The 20114-nt window shown below is 35.6% G+C and overlaps 4 protein-coding genes and 1 non-coding gene across 12 annotated transcripts; 2 read left to right on the forward strand and 3 right to left on the reverse strand.

The window, feature by feature from the left end:
- The first annotated feature begins 1608 nt into the window (after positions 1 to 1608).
- On the forward strand, positions 1609 to 3938 carry LOC103859648 (PTI1-like tyrosine-protein kinase At3g15890). Its single transcript, XM_009137217.3, has 4 exons — positions 1609 to 2094; positions 2503 to 2650; positions 2736 to 2998; positions 3138 to 3938. Exons 1-4 carry the CDS (start codon positions 2051 to 2053, stop codon positions 3721 to 3723), a joined length of 1041 nt encoding a protein of 346 aa, XP_009135465.1. The 5' UTR covers positions 1609 to 2050; the 3' UTR covers positions 3724 to 3938.
- A 577-nt stretch (positions 3939 to 4515) lies between these two features.
- LOC117133252 lies at positions 4516 to 4603 on the forward strand. Its single transcript, XR_004457075.1, has one exon. It is a non-coding gene; the product is annotated as a small nucleolar RNA snoR121 (small nucleolar RNA).
- Positions 4604 to 5044: 441 nt separating this feature from the next.
- LOC103859649 (nuclear transcription factor Y subunit B-3) lies at positions 5045 to 6067 on the reverse strand. The gene has a single exon (XM_009137218.3). It carries the CDS (start codon positions 5823 to 5825, stop codon positions 5256 to 5258), a length of 570 nt encoding a protein of 189 aa, XP_009135466.2. The 5' UTR covers positions 5826 to 6067; the 3' UTR covers positions 5045 to 5255.
- Positions 6068 to 8854: 2787 nt separating this feature from the next.
- LOC103860169 (nuclear pore complex protein NUP50B-like) lies at positions 8855 to 10456 on the reverse strand. The gene is given in 4 exon segments (XM_033287346.1): positions 8855 to 9691; positions 9694 to 9867; positions 9870 to 10349; positions 10427 to 10456. Coding segments are annotated over 4 exon segments (957 nt in total). The 3' UTR covers positions 8855 to 9418.
- A 320-nt stretch (positions 10457 to 10776) lies between these two features.
- On the reverse strand, positions 10777 to 18356 carry LOC103860170 (coatomer subunit beta'-3). Of its 8 annotated transcripts, none has more exons than XR_004456372.1 (26): positions 18151 to 18356; positions 17824 to 17844; positions 17659 to 17720; positions 17487 to 17541; positions 17311 to 17347; positions 16877 to 17202; positions 16644 to 16775; positions 16413 to 16561; positions 16204 to 16272; positions 15841 to 15991; positions 15672 to 15737; positions 15234 to 15422; positions 14836 to 14976; positions 14615 to 14689; positions 14336 to 14512; positions 14157 to 14248; positions 13950 to 14066; positions 13558 to 13672; positions 13388 to 13459; positions 12959 to 13155; positions 12767 to 12860; positions 12575 to 12681; positions 12267 to 12396; positions 12057 to 12162; positions 11597 to 11697; positions 10777 to 10945 (listed from the first exon to the last, which is right to left on the reverse strand). XR_004456372.1 is itself a non-coding variant. In XM_033287910.1 (25 exons), the coding sequence occupies exons 1-25, from the start codon at positions 18151 to 18153 to the stop codon at positions 11678 to 11680; spliced, it is 2748 nt and encodes a 915-aa protein (XP_033143801.1). In that variant the 5' UTR covers positions 18154 to 18356; the 3' UTR covers positions 11379 to 11677. The 8 variants fall into 8 exon arrangements, 4 of the variants coding, with proteins under 4 accessions (XP_033143801.1, XP_033143800.1, XP_033143802.1 ...); XR_004456371.1 differs by having other exon boundaries at positions 12012 to 12162; XR_004456370.1 differs by having other exon boundaries at positions 10801 to 10945; positions 11976 to 12162.
- Between the last annotated feature and the right edge of the window lie 1758 nt (positions 18357 to 20114).

Raw genomic sequence — 20114 nt, forward strand, 5'->3', positions numbered from 1 at the left:
TAAGGAGTGGTGGTTAGTTACTTGGTTTCGAAAAAAAAGATCATGTAGTAGTTACTTAAAAAAATTAAAAGGGCATTACAGTTATCATTAAAAAAATATGTATTGTTGAAATATCTGTTGGACCTTACTTTTATCAATGGGTCACACTGCTGTTTTAATAAAATAGATTCTCTAAAATTTTAAAAGATTCATGTCAAAAGCTTTCAAAAAAAACTTTAACATGAGTATATCAAAATTTTGATAAACTTTCTAATTATTATATATTAGTAATATTTAGTAGTGAGAGCTCTTGGTAAAAGGATGGCCTAAGGCGTAAAAAACTTGACTGAACATGAACTTACGTTTAACGTGACGATGAACTCGGCCTTGTCTGTACAGTATATTGAGCAAAAATATTGAGACTCGTGAAGGCGTGGATCAAGCTGGAAAAAATTAGAGATTATGAGAATACGCGTACGCCATCCCAAGCACAAATATTATGTACACATACTTATGTCACGCGGGAGGACCGTCTGGGCATTGCCACCGGGTATGAGCCTTGTCCATGATTCGTGATGAGTTATCATCAGCTTGTGGCTGAACTCAGAAACGGGGCCAAAAAATTAGTGGCAATAATGGCACTCGTTCTAGCTTCTACGTCAGAGGATGTTCTCCTGCTTCACGGCACTATAAAAAGGCTTAGTAAAGCACTTTAGTTTAATTATACTTCTGCGCCTTTGTCTGAAGAACCATAACCTTTTCAGCACATCAAAGTTCGTACTAAAAAGTTAGTCACATCCACACTTTTAATTTTTTTTTAATGGATGTATAAGGGAAGTGAAACCACATATCTGAAAATGGTACTGGATGGAACTGATCGTTTTGTTGGAATGTGAAGCACATGACTGAGGGTATTATTTGATTTGACTGCCGGTGGGTGTTTTTTTACATCATGTGTAAAGGTGATGATTTACATAATTTGGATGTGTATATTGATGTTGCCAGTGTTCAATCTATAAGCCAAACTTTATATTGTCAAAATTTAAACCAGTCTACTTCAAAAGAGTTTGATGGACTGGAAACTAGCCCACAATATGCTTCTACAGTAAGGATTCATATGCTTAGAATAAATTTCCCTGCAATGCAATAGTAATCCTACATCAGTTATGGGTTATGGGCTTTTAAGTCCTGCTTAATGGACATGTACCAGCTCAACGATTAAGTCTTCTTCCAATTTCGTAATATATTTTTCTTCTTTATATCCATATTTGTTTTTTTTCTAACATATGCTATGTTAATTATAGCAATTAATTAGCACATAATTCCTTAAGCCCATGTTAGTGAAGCTCAAGTAGAATCTCACGATGAGAGCAAACATTCCTCTCAGATCTTTCTGATTCTTTAGGGATTTAATCAAACGTAATATTGCTATAATCCAAAAAAACCTTATAACTACAGCTATTCAATTATGATATCTTTTTTTTTTATAAAAGAAGATTGGAGAATCATCTTCTGTCCCTTTTATTTGTTTAATATTTTGAAAAATATTGAATAAAAAGGTTCTGATGAGTTGTCGTGACTCATCAGCCGGCCCTCAAACACACAACACTCAACAATTCAAAATGCTAAGTTTTTTTTTTTGAAACACATTCAAAATGCTAAGTTACAAGAAAAAAAACAATTCAAAATGCAAAGATACCATATCGACAACTTGTAAACAGAGACATGGTTAAAAATATACAACAAAAATAAAACAAAAAATATATATACAACCGCTACTAACATTCAAATTTTTGATTTCTTCTTTTGGTAAAGTTATTATTTAATTGTTTTGAATCAGCTTTATACTTTGTATGTATATTTTAAAGTTTGTTCAGAGAAGAAAAAGTAAAGCGTGCAAAAAAATAAATAAATTAAATTGTATTCTCTCTCTAGGGATAGGTCAAAGACGAATCAGAGCCAACTCTAAAGACATGTACTTTGTTCTGTAACATTTTTCTCTGTTCCGCAATAACGAGAAAGAATCTACAATCAGAGGCAGCTCAATTTCAATTTTGGGGGGTTTGTTTTGATGATGCAACTGTTTAGTAGCTGTTGTGGAAAAGGATCTGATGGGTACGTCCTCGATTCATTGACTCTATGATTGTTAATTCTCCTTTTTTTTCGTTTTTGAATTTTTCTGATATTTTTTTTCTCTGCTGGGTTACTGGTAAAAACTGTTATTGGTTCAATCAGTTTTAGTGTTACTTCCCTGATTAGGATTTTAAAGATTTTATAATCAATTTTGGAGACTATTTATGCTCAACTCTCCTTGCTCTCTAATGGTTTTTGATGTAAAGTTTGTTTCTTTTGTTGCAAGTTCGAATTAAAAAAGTTGTTTTCTTGCAGATTACATGAGTTGTGCAAGTGATGATTTTGAATTAAAGTCTTTTTGCATTTCACAATTCTTGTTTCTTGATTTGTTAATGAAATGATCTAAAAATAGTGTTTTTGAGGTTTAAGTTTGGTTTTGATGTCACATAGGGACAAGGAAGCAAAGACAGAACCACCTCGTAAGATATTCTCATTAAAAGAACTTCACGCAGCCACAAACAGTTTCAACTACGACAACAAACTTGGTGAAGGACGGTTCAGCAGTGTGTATTGGGGTCAGCTCTCAGATGGTTCACAAGTAACTCATCTCAAACTCTTTAAACCCTTAACTCTTATGTACAAGTACAACCTCCTTGTTGCTTTACAAAAACATTATCTTATAGGTTGCAGTCAAGAGATTAAAGTCATGGACCAACAGAGAAGATATAAACTTCACTCTCGAAGTTGACATTCTTTCACGTATCCGTCACAAGAACTTGTTGAGTGTGCGTGGCTACTGTAACGAAGGACAAGAACGTCTTCTTGTGTATGACTACATGCCGAACTTGAGCCTTGTTTCACATCTTCATGGTCAGCATTCAGCTGAGTGCATTCTAGATTGTACTAAGCGGATCAAGATTGCTATAACCTCTGCTCAGGCCATTGCGTGAGTCTCCCTATCTAAAACCATTCATGAGAGAAGTTTAAATTTCGACGTTAGCTCAGAGGTCTCTAGTTCGAGTGACCGCTGGGATGAAATTAATATTATATGTTGCGGTTTCTGACGATATTTGTCTTTTGTTTAGGTACCTACACCATCACGCAACGCCGCGCGTAGTCCACGGTGATGTGAGAGCTAGCAATGTGCTGCTAGACTCTGAGTTTGAAGCTCGGGTTACGGATTTTGGATATGGTAAACTGATGCCAGAAGATGAAGCCAAAAGTAATAATAATAATAACAATGGGTATCTTCCACCAGAGTGTGTTGCATCAGAAGCGGGTGACGTGTACAGTTTTGGTATCTTGTTGCTTGAGCTGGTCAGTGGCAAGAGAGCAAAGGAGGGTCTAACGGAGTGGGTGTTGCCACTTGTTTACCAGAGGAAGTTCGGTGAAATAGTGGACCAGAGGGTGAAAGAGGAGGACGTGGGAGAGAGGTTGAAGAAAGTGGTTTTGGTTGGTCTATTGTGTGGTCAGAGAGAGGCGGAGAGGAGACCAACAATGTCTCAAGTGGTGGAGATGTTGATGAGTGAATCAAAGGAAAAGATGTCTGAACTTGAAGGTAATCCTCTCTTCAAGAAACCGTGTAGCGGTGATGAAAACAATAGAGAGGATCAGGAGGGTGCAGATGTGATCTCGGAAGAGAAGGATGATCATCATCAACAACAAGAGTAGGGATCTTTAGGCATAGAAAGTTTGTTTTCTCAGATTGTTTTTTTCTTTTTACCATTTTCTGTTCATAGTGTGGTATTTGATTTGATTGATTGGTGTTTGTTAAGGTGTGGTATTGTTGGTATGTAAAGGCAGAGTTTGTGATGCTTTTGGTCTTGTTTGAAAGATTGATACTTTTTTTATTTATGGATTAATTACTGAAACTTGTACACTCTTAACATGATCTGAATCAGATGAAATCATTTCTCAAGGATCTTGCTTAGAACAGTTCTTGCTAGATCAACACTTCCTTCTTGTTCTACTGCTCCTGCTTCTCTTACTGATATTCCATGTCCGGACAAGGAACAGCGAAGAACAGAGCTAATCTGGCGTTATCAATCAGAACCTCTGTTAGCATCTTCCTTACTACATCATCTGTTCCACCATGTTCTTCTGATGCTGGCTTTCCCACTTCGTCTGTTTCGAACATAAGTTTAGTTCATCCAATCTTCCAGAGAGCACCTCCTCTGCAATAGACTAAACATTTTGAGAATACTTTTGCTGTCGCTAATCTTCTTAAGAGTTGAGAGTCTCGATATATACCTCTTCCAAAAGTGTGTGTGTTTTTCATCCTCAGTCTCTTCTTCCGCGGTGCCCAAAGTCCCATTGTGTGCTTCCTCTTCATGTTCTTGCACCCACCGTGTCAAAACGATACGTTTTGAATTGATATTAAGATTTTATTAAAACTTTAACACAAATATCACTCTTGCCGAGTGGTTTATCTGGTAGATGAACTCTGGGTGAAACCCGGGTTCGAGCTGTGAAGATAAAACAATTAAAGTGACGGCTTAGCCCGTCGCTGTCGTCCTGACCATCTGTGACGATAGCAAGTGCCGTCTGAGCTCATTCTATTTTTTTTTTTCTAATCATGTGCAGGAAGGATACGTACGTTATACTTTCGAGTTTATTACACAGTTTAGGATTATAGAATACTCTGATATTGTGTTAAAAAAAAAAAAAAAAAAAGAGAACTCTGAGATATGGCTGCATAGCTTCTAAGTGTCTAAGTTGATGCTAATGCTGTGGATAAGCACATGGTTCAGTTAAATAGGATTAGCTACAAAGCTCTCTACGCTGTTTTATTGATGTAGCCTATGATTCGCTTATGGTAGACACTAACTAATGATAAAAGATTAGCCGAGGACTGTGGCTACCTCTTAATTAGAACGTTTCTTTTTTTTATGCCTCTGAACAAGACTGATCAGTGATTTTGCAGAAACATCTTTGTTACATCTTTTGGTTTTGGATTAGTTACATCTTGCTGCCTGTCTCTTTGGGAAGTTCCTTTGGTTAAAAAACCATTCACAAGAATTGAGCAAGGAGAAAGATATAAGACATTTACATTTCACATTAAAAAGTAAGCAAGGAAAAAGATAAGATAAGACATTTACATTTCATATATAAGTGAATCTAAGCTTTAGAGAGAGCCATTCCGAGTTAACGGAGTCAAAAGCTTAATCAATCACCACGTGCGAGTTAACCGAGTCAGAACTTAACTAATCAGCACGTGCGGACCCGCTTTGCTGCGTGTGATGCATCCCACCACCGTACACGTGTCCCTGATGATGATGCCCCATCGTCACAATCCCACCGTACATCCCTCCTCCCGCCGTCGCACCTCCTCCACCATTATATCCTCCTCCTCCTCCAACTCCGCCGCCACTCGAGCTCCCATTTCCTCCAGCTCCACCTTCCTTATCCCCCTGTCTCCCCGTGGTCGTCCTCTCCCCTTCCACCTCCCTGTACTTCTGCAGGTAAACCTTCAACGGCTCCACGTAATCCTCGAACCCTAGCGTCGTCATCGCCCAGAGAAGATCGTCGCCGTTGATCGTCTTCCTCTTCTCTCTCTGACACTTGTCGGATGCCTCTCCGGTGACGAAGCTTATGAACTCCGATACGCACTCCTGCACCGTCTCCTTCGCGTCCTTGGAGATTTTGGCGTTCGCCGGCAACGCTTTCTTCATGATCCGACTCACGTTCGCGATCGGGAGAAACCTATCCTGCTCACGCGACGATGCGCTGCCTCCGTCCTTGTGGCCGCCTGAATCGTTGTCGGAATCCGCCATCTCGGAAACGGCGAACGGTTAATCGGAGGTGGCGGCGAGAGAGAGAGAGGGAGGAGAGAAAGAGAGAGAGTGGTTTGGGTCCGTTGGATCGAGAGGATAATAATCGGATCGTGATGACACGTGGGTAGTTATGGGTCGTTCGTGCGTCGATAAGGTTAGATACACGTGGCAGTGATAATGTCCGTTGGATTAAAAGAGGGACTTGAGATCTTGGCGGTGCGGAGTCCACCCACGCAGTAGAATATGGTTGTAAATACAGAGTGGAGTATCTGGCTGATCCTTCATTATACTTCAAACGATCACATTTAACACTAATCTTAAAACATCAGAAAAATATAATTGAGAAAAAACAAATATTTCACGCATAAACCCAATAAAAAATTAGCCATGAAATATAAAAGAGAGATTTGAATTACCTGAGATGATTTACGGTTTCCTTCTCTAAGACTTGAGTCAGAAAAGAGGTAATTCTAACAAAAATATTTAAAGATGTAAACAATCCCCAAAAGATAACAAATTATATAATTGACAAATTATATAATTGATAGGACAACGTTAATGAGTTTCAAAGTTTTTAAGAAGCTTTGAGATTACCTTTGGCTCTCAGACGTACTGAAGAGGATCACACACAATAAATAAATTGCACTTGATTAGCATACACATTTTATATTATATTCTTGATAAGTGATTTAACTTTATAAAAAAAGAATTACCTTTTTCGAAAGGGATGATCAGTTCCTGGATAAACAGAGTCGTCTTTTTTTGTTAGTTGAATCACTACTGATGCAAAAATATAGATAGAGATACAACATGGAGAGGAAGAGAACAAAAATAAACGGAGAAGAAGAATCCCCCATAAAATTACCAGTAATGGTGTTCCCGTCTATGAGTTACTTATTGATTATCATACACATGCGCAAGATCGCAAAAGTAGAATTTAAATTAGAACGATCAAAAACATATGAAAACTTAAAAATAGATGCGTGAAACTAATAGAAGTGTCGTGATATTTATATAGCAAATTAGTTTAAGTTTCTAAATGACATAGTTTTCAAGAGAAGCTATGTAATAACATATCCTCTAATAAATTTTAATTCAGCTATGAAATAGAATATCTTCTAATAAATTTTTTAAGATATTCTAGTTATAATATACACATAATTTTGGTAACTCAAATCTTGTTATATATATATTTAAATATTAAATGCATGATATTAGGAAAGACGTCAGTTGATTGCAACTGGTTTTTGATAAAACAAATTCCACTATAAGGATTTAAATAATAGATAATAAGAAAATAATAAGGAATTTTAACGTTAAAACCCCTCAACTAAGTTTGTTTTGGGTAACCCCCAAACTAAGTATTTAACGAAAAATCTCCATAAACTAACTTTATTAAATGAATTAAACTCTAACAGGTCATAATTACCATTACTACCAGTAAATCTTTAGTTTAAGGGTTTCTACATTAAATAAACATAGTTGAAGAATTTTACCATTAAAAATGAAAAAAATTCAAAATATTGTAATAGGAGGATAAATTTTCAAAATACATTTTATAAATTAATGTATAAGCTTCTATAAATGACTTAGAACCTCTTATAATAATTTAAAACATCTGATAAGCCAATATAAATAATTTTATAAATGTATTTATAATTTTATAAATGATTTATAAAGCATGCATTGAATTATTAGACATTAATAGTTATTATGATACTTTATATATAAATATAATTCTTTCTATACGAATATAAAATCATTATATCAATTCAAATAAACATTTTTGTTTATTATTTTAAGTAATTTATAAATATATAAAAAATTGATCGCATTATTACTCTTTCATAGTTTCAACAATTAGTTACCATAAATAATTATTTCTAATATTATGTAGATTATTTGGAAAGTGGTAATTGAATTATCCTTTCCTTTTAGATATATATATAATAAATAAAATTAAAAATCATCGGTGAATCAAGTTATAACAATTTGAAGAGTTAATTTATGATTAACACGTAATAAAAAGTCACTTATGTGACTTCTCAATCAATATATAGTAGAATTTATATTTTATAAATAATTTATAACATTATATAAATAATTTTAAAATTCTGATAAATTTATTCTGTAAACAACGATAAATAATTTAAAAATCATATTAATAAACATGTTTGGATTTTGTAATATTTAAAATAATTATTATATATATTTGAATACAATTCATCAAGTAGAGTATAAACCTATTATAATTATCTTATATAAAAATTCGTTCATTATATTTTATAGTTTATAAATATTAAAAGTAATAAATAAAATATTATTAATATTTTTATAATTTCGATAATTAGTTGCCATAAATTGCTATCTGTAATATTTTTCTGATTATATGGCAGGTGATGTTAAATATTTTTAGACTTACCTTAAATTTTTAGATTAATTTAAATAAATAAAAATTAAAAACAATCGACCAATCAAATTATAATAATTTTTTTGAAACTTTAGCTATGAACGACACGTCACCAGACCTCACTAAAGTGACTTCTCTTTTAATATATAGGAGGATTTTTCTAAAAAAATATTAGAAAATGAATATTCATCTTCAGTAAAATTTAGACTGTAATGCTTTTTTAGCGTTAAAAAGAAGACTGTAATACCTTTCTAGGTTCTCTTTAATCAAAAGAAGTATATCCAAGTATATAAGCATAAAACTTCTTCCCTAAGTTCACACGAGAAGAAAGTAACGCAAAATTGAAAAGGTCAGAAGGTATTATTTCGCCCCAAGTTACTAACTCACGTTATTCAAGTTGTCCTTATAGTACATAAGAGCAAGCGCATTAGAGGATTAGAGGTTTAGAAGAGAGATTCACACGTTTTACGAGAAAAAAAAATATTAAAAAAAGCAAAAGTGATGAACTCGCTTCGTCTCGCCTCTTCTGCGTGATACCCTCTCTCCTAAAGTTCATCACTGTAGCGCGGGCCCCACGATACGTAGCGGCCTGTGATTGGTCAATTTTTTTTTTTTTTAAAAAAAAAATCAAAATAAAAAATTAAAAAATTTAATAATAAAAAATTAAGAAGATGAATCTAAAAGGGAGTTCACTGATGCTCTTGCTCTAACACTTCCATGACTCAGAAACTTGTCTCTTCCCGTGGCAACGCATTTCCACTAAAGATGAGGTGATGTTTAAGTCATGGGTCAATTTTCATGGTGATATTATTATATTTTTTTGAGAAAAGGGTTATGGTGATATTATTGTCAGACTAAATCGAATAACCTCATTTATTTAAGAACCTATACACATACTCTTTGAGGGAATGAGATGAGATAAGCGAATACTATACACAAATGTAGTGTTTGACCCTTGGGATGAGTTCTTGTGTACTGAGTTAGCTACTCTAAGCCGGATGTGTATTTGATATTGAGTTAAGATAAAAAAAGATTAACGACAACAGCAGTCACATTCAATATTCATACGATTACGAAGCCCATAAGGAGTTTTAAATGATCTTGTATCTCTCTCTCTCTCTCTCTATTCCCTATGCCAAATTTGAACTTCAAACAACTAAAGACAAGAACAAAAGCCTTTTCTTTATCCCTCGGGCGAGTTCTCAGGTGTCTTCAAAGGAGCTGCTACTGCTTTTACACTCATGGGTTTACTCTTTTTATGTTCTTCGATAACTGCTCTGAACTTTTCCACAATGGCTGGATCCTTGAACTTGAGTGCAAACGTAGATAAGCCACTCTTGGATTCCCTTACACAAGCAAATGTGATGCCTTTCTTGTCCATGCTCGCCAGTTTCATTTCGGGGTATAGACTTGCGTTTAAGATCAGCCTGTAGTTTCCTTTTGATCTCATTAATAGCGCCTTGCTTTTCTGCTATCGGTTGTTGATACGTTTAGCTTGACTTGTCCTTTCCCACGCTCTTTCCATCCTCCTTCAAGGTATTCGAACAATACTGAATCAGCAGCTGTGAAGGCTGCTCTCTCGTTCTCTTCTCCTGTTTCCACTGAAACCTCTTCCTTTGATGGGAAGATGGTAGTAGTTCCAGCGAGGTAAAGAATCCACTGTTATCTCCATTCTTATCAGTGCCTTCTTTCTCAGTCTGACCACCAGCTGAATCCTTGTCAACACCACAGTCACTCCCCTCATCATCTTTAGCCTTTTGAGTCTCTATTGTTGTTTTTGTTTCATCTTCAGCTGTCTCTCCACCATTAACTGCTTCACTCTTGTCAACACCACAGTCACTACCCTTATCAGTGTTGCTGTTGCCATTGTCACCTTTAGCCTCTTCAGTAATAACAGTTCCACTCTTGCAGCCAACACCTCTGACGATTCTTCTGGTAGCCACCGCCTCCTCACTTGCAGTCTTGAAGGTACCACTCTCAAGAGCAGTAGTGTCTTGATCATCATCATCATCAAGACCAGGGTTGTCACGTGACTGCTCCTTTAAAGCACCTCTCTTTTTCGAAGGTGACTGCTGAGCATTTTCTGAGTCACAGGGAAGAAGAAAGAAGCGAGGCTAATCTTATATTAGCACATTAAAATCTCAAATTACAAGCCGCATTTACTACAGTGACTGTTGTATGACGACAACACGTGTTCTTCCTGATATGATAATAAATCCATTTTTTATCTCTGTTTTTTTTTCTCCTATTTACTTTTCCAAATAATCCATTTTTTGGTATGATTTTGACGTTATTTGGTGATATAGCATTTTTTCAGTATGGTTTATTTTTTGTTAGATTAGATTATTAAATATGGTTTATTTTAAAATAGGAGGTTTTATTGATTTATGTATTTTAATTGATTTAGATATCCATAAATTTTTAAATAGTTTTCCCGTCCAAATTCCCTAAAATCTAAGATTTTTTCAATCAATTCTGTTTTTTTGATAGCTTACATGCACTACGATGTGTTCATTACATCCTTTCACTGCAATTCATAGCAAAAACTATAAGGTCTCCAAAAAATTATATAATGCACGAGCAATTTGTAAAACACATGAGCTGTGAAAATCTAAAACCAGATTTTTGTAAGAACAAAAGATATAAACTCTCGATTGTATACTTTTATTATATAATGATCATTGTAAAACCACCTGGGAGCACTAATAACCTACGTTGCACGGAAGCTTCATCGGACGTCCGCTTCCCGCTTCGGAACCGGAATCAGAATCGGAATCTTGTAGAAGCTTGCGGAATCTCGCTTCCAAAACGTTTCTAAAATATTTTCTTTAAATACTTGTTGGAAGCTTACGATTCCGTTTTGAAATCATGCTTCCGTTTAAAAAAAAAATACAATGTATATCAATAAATATAAAACCATAGTTTTAATTTATGTAAAATAAAAAATATTAATAGTAATGAACATTGAGTTATAAATATACAAATATTAAAAATAATACTATAAATTATCTTTATGCTTTGAGATTTTTTATTAAAGATATAACACATATTGAAATATATTGTGTCAATTATTTATGAAGTATTAAAAATCATTAATATAATATTTTTTATAAACTTAATTTATGTGTATTTTTACAGTTTTAATATAAAATCATTTCAAAATTATTATAAATGAATAAATGCTTTATTTCAAATTTAAGTCATGTAATTTTTAGTCCTAATTTTAAAAAATATATATATATGGATATATGCTTCCAATACGTGCCCGCTTCCTAATATTTTTAAAAATCTCGCTTCTGCGCTTCCTTACGTTTCCGCTTCCACGTATCCGCTTCCGTTTCCATGTAACATAGCTAATAACACAAAAGAAAACCAAACATCTTCCACCAAGAACTGATTCCCCTGCTCCATATCCAAATATGGATCCAAGTACTCTTACTGGCTACTGATGTGGCGTAAGCACTGCAAAAAATAAAAAACACAAATTCAAAACGATTAGAGTTCACACTAACTGCAAAATGAATTAAATTTTGAGAGAGACAAGTCTCCAGATCCTAGCCACGACAATGCAGAGATGTAACAAAAGTTACAACTCATATAACAACAACCTATCCCATCTCATGCAAAGAAACAAGAGATGACATGTCAGAACCGGCCAACTTTTATTTGCTGTGGGAGTTTCAGTGAAAAAATCTATTTAATATCTTTGATTTTTCAACATTGATCCTGGACTGACTTGCTTTATTAGGCTGATTGGTTGTCTTTACTATTCGTACCCCACTCTTCCTCACCCTCACTTCTATTAACAAGTACAGCACTACCATCTGTAGAATCTTCATCAACAACTCCCTCTTCTTGATTCACTTCTTCTTCATTCTCTTCCTCTTCACCTCCTTCATTCTCTGCATCACCATTTTCTTCTGCTACCTGCACAGTGTAAAAAAACAAAATACAAGTAAACGTCGAGTCCTGCTTAGCAAATGATTCAGACGAACCATTTTTTAAGAAATACAGCTCCCAAAAGAACTTACCTCGTGATCTCCGTCTCCATTTTCAAATGGTTCCTCTGCTTCAACTTGCAGGTTTCTGAAGGCTTCCACGAGGGTAATGAAAGGTTGATCGGCCTGGGTTGCATAATTTTCTGCAGCAGCATAAACTCCCCTGTAGATAAACAAGAGTAAATTTATTGGTTTGACCAAACCAATGATACTCTGGGTATGAGCTATCAACATTAACAATCTCAATGTGTAAACAAGTGAAAATAGTGAGTCGCTCCCTATTCAGAACAATCGTATAATAAACATAATGATCATTAGCTAAAAAGATATGCTAGGAGTACCTCGCCTCTACAGCATTAGCTTCAACAGAACGAGCAACTTGCCAATCCTCAAAAAGATTTGGGTACTCTTCAGGATCAGCCAAAGATTCTGCTGCTTTCGAATTAACCTGTTGACAAGTCAAAATGTAACTAAAAGACATATGACATTTTTATGGTCATTCACCATTATTGATAGAAAGATGAATAAGTAACCTTGCTTAGATCTTTTCTCCAGAGAGCTACTATCTCTGAAACTTTGCTTGGAAGATAAGAACGTGCCATCAGAGCAGCTTCTGGTATCCGGTTGCTGGAGAAGAAAAAAAGAAGAAAATCTTGTGTCGAGATAACACAAAGCATATATGGATTTGATTTTTATAAAACGCCATTTGAGCGCTAATGAAATACCTCTCCACCAATAACTGCAGACAATCTTCCAATCTACCCAGCATGAATAAGCAAAGAAAGGCGACATTGTTCTTTCCCTGCTCCTTAGCAAGGGATGCAAGCTTTGACATCCCTTCAGCATCTCCCAAAGAAGAATATAGTAGTAGCAAACCACTCAAATCCGTAGCGTACTTCATGCAATCCTCGGCCAGTTGGAGCTATCATGATGACGCACACAGAAATGCAATACAAACACTTAGATAGTAGGTATCAAAATGAATCCATAAAGATTAGAAGAAAGCCAATGCCATCATAAAATCTATAATAGCAGCGTTATTTATCAATACAATATATTGTAGTAAAATCAACTGATATAGCATCTAAAAATAATCAATTTCTTAAAATTACCAGTACAAAACATTAGGAAAGAATATTCTGGAGAAGATATACCTTGCCAGAAGACATGGCTAACTCTCCCAACTGCTTCCATTTAGACTCACTCTGCACTTCTTCAGCGATTTCCTACAAGCATGGAAAACAAGGATAATAAACATATTGCTAAGTAAATGAATATAGTCAAAGTACTTCTTAAGCATTCAATCATCACATATAATATTTACCTTGGCAATTTCAAGTCTACCCAATTGTATGGCCAGCTCAAATCTGTAGTCAGGATCGGTCGCAATTTCTAAAGCATCTTCAATCATTCCCCGAGACTCCAAGAAGTGAGCAACACTAACAATTTGAAGCATTTCCAGAACAAAGTCAGAGAGAGATGTACACAAAATAGTGAAATACAATAGATGAGGGAAATATAATATCAAGTTGAGTGAATCCTCGTAAACATCTCAAAGAAACCAAAATAACAATGTTCTTCGTAAACTGAACAACAAAGACCATTTGAAATCTAAAAATAACATCACGTAGGACATATGACACAGTAGGAGATGAGTTGCGGTACATATTGAATATGTAAATGTTGAAATTTAGACTAAAATAACTTATAACGTACTTGTTATGCTGCTCTTTAGGAATTGTAGGTAAAATTTCATTGGCTTTGTCCAAATCACCTCGCATCACAAGAGTCTTGTATTCAATCAGGCTAAGCAGCAGGGTATATCCTATGACACTGCATTCCCAAGAAAGGTGAAATACGTCAGCATATTTTGAATGAGCTATTAAACCGTCTGAAATAAAAAGACAGAAAAAAGGAACGTACTTGAATTCTTTGTCTACCAAGTAGACCCGACTTTGGTTGGCAATATAGCCTAACAAATACATTGGACGGTCCAAATGATACATTGTGGTTACCTGTCATAAGTATATTACCGGCTAAGATATAGTGTAACTCATAAAGATGATTAAATCTTTGAAGATATCAAAATACAAGAAGAGTACCTCGCCTCCAACACAATAGTTAAGCTTCGAAGAAGAGTTGTTGTAAATGAAGCAGTCCCCGACCCATATACCTGTCCTAACACGTTCATCATTCTCATGGAGAACCTCAAAAGCATCCTCAACACCTTCTTCATCAGTTTGTCTTCCACTAGCAAAATGGGAGGAAACCAAGTCACGCTGCAACAGAGAGGAACACCAGAGTAAGCATTAGGAAAATCCACGAAAGTGGAAATGCAAAAATATATTCCTGAAAATTTTGAGGTTGAGCGAGACCCTCACATTGAACTTCAGGATGTAGAATGACGTATCACTAGCAATGGCAACTAAATCACCACTTTCTGCCCAATAAAGATTCTGCAGATTTTTCATGGGAGCACTAGAGAGTTAGAGAAGATACAAATGGAGACCACTTCCAAGTGAAAATAAAATGTAAAATAAGAATAGGAAAAAACTGATGAAAGTTAAATTCCACAACAGATACAAGTTCAGTGGTTGAATACCTTTACTGTGACATCAATTCGCTGAATCAGCCTACATTCAGCCCAATCATAAAAGCAGATGAAATCACTTGAACACATTGCTAACAAGGATCCTCCAAAAATCTTCTCAGCTGAGAAAGTAGGCCGAATACTCTTCCTTTCCTGAAAATACCAGTGATGTGTTGTGACTGAACTCACTCATATAGAATAAGGTGCACTATGGAAATTTCAAACGGATACAAGATGTAAATCCTATTACTATCCGAAACCCTAGATCGTTACACAATGTCTCAAGAAATCACAAGGTTCAACAAGTCTCACAACAACAAAATGCATAACAATCCAGAAAAAATGTATCTTTAACCTAGATGCACACTCTAACCAAATGTATTGGAAATGCCTTAGTGAGAATAGCAGACCTGGAAATTTTTATTGAATATCTTTATCTTTGACGAGCTCTCTCGAACTGCACATTCCCCCTCGGATGACCAAACAAATTCCAGTCCAGAACCGAAAGACCTATTTCTCCAAGCCAAAGCTGTGTAGATTATGTACTCCCCATCCCCGCAGACTACGACAAACCTCCCGTTTGGGTTATGCTTCAAGCTCTGGGAGTTAGAATGAATAGCAATTCATGAGATACAAGAGATGATTATTCTGAACCACGCTCTTGGGACTTCGTGTTACCCACTTCATTTCGAATAATAAATGGTTTCAAAGAGGGATTAAAGCAAATCATATTTAGCAGAAGCACGACTCTAGTGAGACCAAAAACTTCAAAATGTTATCCCAATAGCTCCTATAATAATTCACCACAACAGGGCAAGTTTCACACGGTGCTGTATAGTAACACTCACTTGTGGATAAAGATCACAGGTCCCCAGATCTTTAACAGCCAAGGGAAGTCTTTCTCCATCAGTAACCTAGGTAAAGAGACGGTTAAAATCATCAGACAATACACATACACAGCTTAGTCGCGCAGGTTCAGCCATGCTATATTAAAGTAATTATAGTTAGAAGTTAGACCTCGTAACTGGCACCAATACTTTTGATGTTTGCAGTTTGGATTTCATTATGCTTAGCCCATATAATTTTTCCGCTACTGTCCATGCTAGCGACAGGAATTTCTCGTCCAAGTTTAACCATGATGGTTCCTTCATCGTATCCAATCACAACCCTGTAAAATGCAAACACATTCGTTAGATGGTCGTGAATGCTCAGAGGAATACAGCGTTAACACTGATCCCACAATAGCTCTTACTAATTATAAGCACCCTTAGCTCTTCAAATCGTCAATTTCAGAAGAAAGTTAACAACAAAATGGCAGACACAAAGATTCTACTTAAGAGAGAAAATCTACATAGAGGAAGCAAGAGTCCAAATCCTTACCTGCGCGAACTTTTTATGTAACCAATGGCCCAGACTCTCTCGAGAGCATAGTTCAATGTGTTCTCTAGCCTGAAAAAATAAAAGTAGTAATAACAAATCAAAAGAAAATGAGTACGAGAAAGAACCTCATGTGCCAAAGGCGTAGTTGAATGTTTCAATACCCCCCAAAAGCATCAGCATTGTTACAGAAAGGTTATAGGAAAAAACACCTGTAAGTCGTGGCGTGCCAAATGCGAACAGTGCCATCCTCAGAACCTGTGAGTATTATTGGAAGCTCCGGATGGAAACATACTGCAGACACATTGTGGGTGTGCCCTTCTAGCGTCTGGACACAGCTTTTAGTTTGATAGTCCCATACCTGATTCCAGAACCACTAGTAAATGATCTGCGAACACATATGCTCTAAGGCTAACAAATCACATATATAACTGGATACAGACCTTAGCAGTTTGATCATCAGAGCCAGAAATTAAATAGGGCTTATCACCCCCTGTGAAATAATCTACGCAGTTGACTCCTTTCTGATGAGCATCCAGTGTAAAATTTGGGTCTGGGGAGCCAAGATTCCATATCTGAAGATGAACAAGCATGAAAAAACAGTCTGAGCAAACACTTTTTACAGCACCTATTGCTGGCTAAGCCATAAATCTAAGCTTGGGAGCATTTTTCATACCTTTATAGAACGGTCAAGCGATGCACTGGCAAAAGTGTTGGTGTCTTTTGGATTAAATACCACTTGCATCACATAGTGCGAATGCCCCTCAAAGATCTGAGTACAAGCCCAACCATTTTCCCAGTCCCAGAGCTTTATGAGCATATCATCAGAAGATGACAGCACATATGGGAGGGTCGGATGGACAGCAACACACCTAATGTAATCGGAATGAGCCTCAAACACTTTAACCTTGTCCATCGTGTTGTAGTTGTATACACGGATGTACATATCATCCGCTCCTGCCACAACCCATTGCTTGCGTGGGATAAACTTGGCCGACCTAACTGCAAAGTCATATATAAAAAATTCAGTATCAGAAACAAAGCTCCACAAGGCCATACACAGCGAGTCAAAAATCTATAACAAAAAAGACGCTCGTCAAATTACTATACCTGGCAATTCGGTGACCTCGAAAGATTTTGTTATCGTCTGAGAAGACAATCATATTAGATTCAGATTAGAAGAAACTCCACGAAATCATAACAACTACTAAATCATCAAGTCTCTTATAATGACTTATAAGCAGAAACAGATAGAGAGAAACAAAAATTAAAAAGTATTCACCCACCTGAGTCTGGTAGTTCCAGATACAGACGGTTCCAGAATACAAACTTGCTAGAATCCTGTAACACCAACCACCACCATGAGAATAAATTGACATTTCATCACCACATCCAGAATACAAAAAAACATGAATCAAAGCTGCAAGTAAGCAAAAATCAAAGATGAAAACTACTGACCATGGCTCTGTAGGATGCAGATCCACAGATTTCACTCTCTCTGATCGTTGAGCAAATTTTTTCTGATGCAAAGCAAATCATCGCCACAGCAATCACAGATAAGAACGTTAGGAAACTGTTCCTAATACTATCCTTCATGGAAAGAAGATGAAGAAGAACAATTACCTTGATATCGAGTCTGAGCGGCTGTTAAAACCAAAAAAAAAAAAAAAAATAACGAATCGTCAGTACAAATCTGGCAAGCCACAATCACCAGATCCATCTTCAATGATTCAATCTCATAAACCAAAAATGCGAGACACTATCCTCGATTTCGTGAAAAAAAAACTACAAAGAAGAATCCGGATAGTTTCGGATTCCACGATCGCGCTGAGATTAGGCCTAGCTACGGATGAAATGCAAATGCAGGAAACTAGATCGAATCGCGAGTGGGTTAGCTTGAGATCTGGGAGAGATGAAATAGAAATCAACGGGAGATTTGAGTTTTCTCACCATCTTAGCAGGTTAAGCAGAGCAGAAGATCTGCTCGTCGGATCTCGTATCGCGGCTCAAATCTGCAGACCGGCGATTGAAGAAAGACGTTAGGCTCGGCGTTTGGAGTGATTGCAGAGAGGAAGAGGTGTATTAGATACGGCGGAGATCAATATCTCATTTATAAACATTAAACACATTTGAAGTCACCTCTGCAATCAAATTGTGACGCATCATTTAAATTTTTAAAATAAAACAAAACTAATTAATAATTAACAAAAAAAAATAAAGAAGTGAATTTTGTATGTTGTTTTCTATATAAAATTGTCAATCACTAAATTTCAAATAAACACTCGAAATTATTAAAACACGAGTAGAAGGAAAATAATTTACAAATGAAGAGTTTGATTTTTTTTTTGGTATGACAAATGAAGAGTTTGATTAGAATGATGTATATTTTGTTGTAGAATTAATAATGTACATTATTATTTTTTGTTATAGCTGTAAATATTTTTGTTGTAGGATTTTTGGTTGTAAGTCTAAAAACATTAATTAATCATTTGTATATTTTTCTAAATCCAAGATATAAAGTCTTTTATGTATTTTGTTTTCTAGAGCCAAAAAAAAAATTGGTAGCTTTGAAAACTAATCTGATTTTGGTTGCAAAAAAAAAAACTCTGTTGTGATATTACGCTAGATTTAGTAAAAACTTTGTTATGAAAGTTAGCTATGTATGAATTCTTTTTATCATTGCAATCAAGTTATTACAAACTTAGTTGATTCGAAGAGAAGAAGACAAATATACTAGAATGGCTCATTGAGATGGATAATTTTTGGCTAAGAAGGAAAATAAGAAATGATTATTATGTAAGAAAAAAACTCTGTTGTGATATTACGCTAGATTTAGTAATACAGTTCGAGTTAGGATGATTGCTTTTTGTTTGTTTCATCGTTGAATACTACTCTCTTCTTTGTCGGCAATATATTGTATTAGATGCAAAGATATGTTACAAAGTGTTCTAAGATACACCATATCTTAAAATTTGTTTCCTTAACAAAATAGCAAGATCGTCAATTTCAGAAACAATGATTCGGAGTGCATTACTATTGTCCTGGATGCTGATTGGCTCCAACCAAATAGCATTTTACTTCTAGAAAGGTATTAAGCTCACTGAAGAGGACCCAATTGTCACCAACAAACACAACTTCATCAGAAACCAGTCTATTACTTCTTTGACAACTTCAACTTCCAAAGATCAATATTTGTACTTGGTTTAATGACTTGTAGTCCTTCCTATATGGTGCACCTCCAATGCCTGCTCGGTCTTTTGGTGAAGACCATGATGCATCTACAATATATACAGTCTTACTTGTTTGTAATCTTAAGAAGAATTACCGTTGATATTTGTATATTGAATTTGATGTCGCTCCTCCCATGTTTTGGTTTTATCTCAATTCCATAGTTTTCGATTGATAATAGAGTTATTAATCACTTGTGAGATGAATTATATATGACTTGGGAAGGTTAATATACTCCTTATTTTCCAAATTTGCCATTTAGTAAACAAGGCCAAGTCATCAATCAAAGGCGACTGAGGAGGAAGTAACTGATAGTAACCAGCTCAAATATTGAGAATAATCACCCAACTTGGTTGGTTTTCGAGTGGTGCCAGTTCCATACTTATTTCGGAATCCATTGGAATACTAGATGATTGAGTGATTCAAGTGCTTCCCCGCATAGCTGACGATGATGATGATTATAACTTAACATCCCCTTTTGAGTTTTTATCTGTTACTGGCAAGCTATTATATAAACAACTCTCGACATGAGCAATGGATTCTGACTTGACAATTTTTCGAGGTGCGTGAAATCGAAAAGTATATTCCACTCATCTCGATTTTTAAAAGTATATTCCACAATAATTAAAAGGCTAACAAATGCTCTCTATTCATCTCACATGTTTGCTCAGCATCCCAAATATATT

This window comes from Brassica rapa, chromosome A03 (genome assembly GCF_000309985.2).
Source record: "Brassica rapa cultivar Chiifu-401-42 chromosome A03, CAAS_Brap_v3.01, whole genome shotgun sequence".
In the NCBI taxonomy this organism is placed as follows: Eukaryota; Viridiplantae; Streptophyta; class Magnoliopsida; order Brassicales; family Brassicaceae; genus Brassica; species Brassica rapa.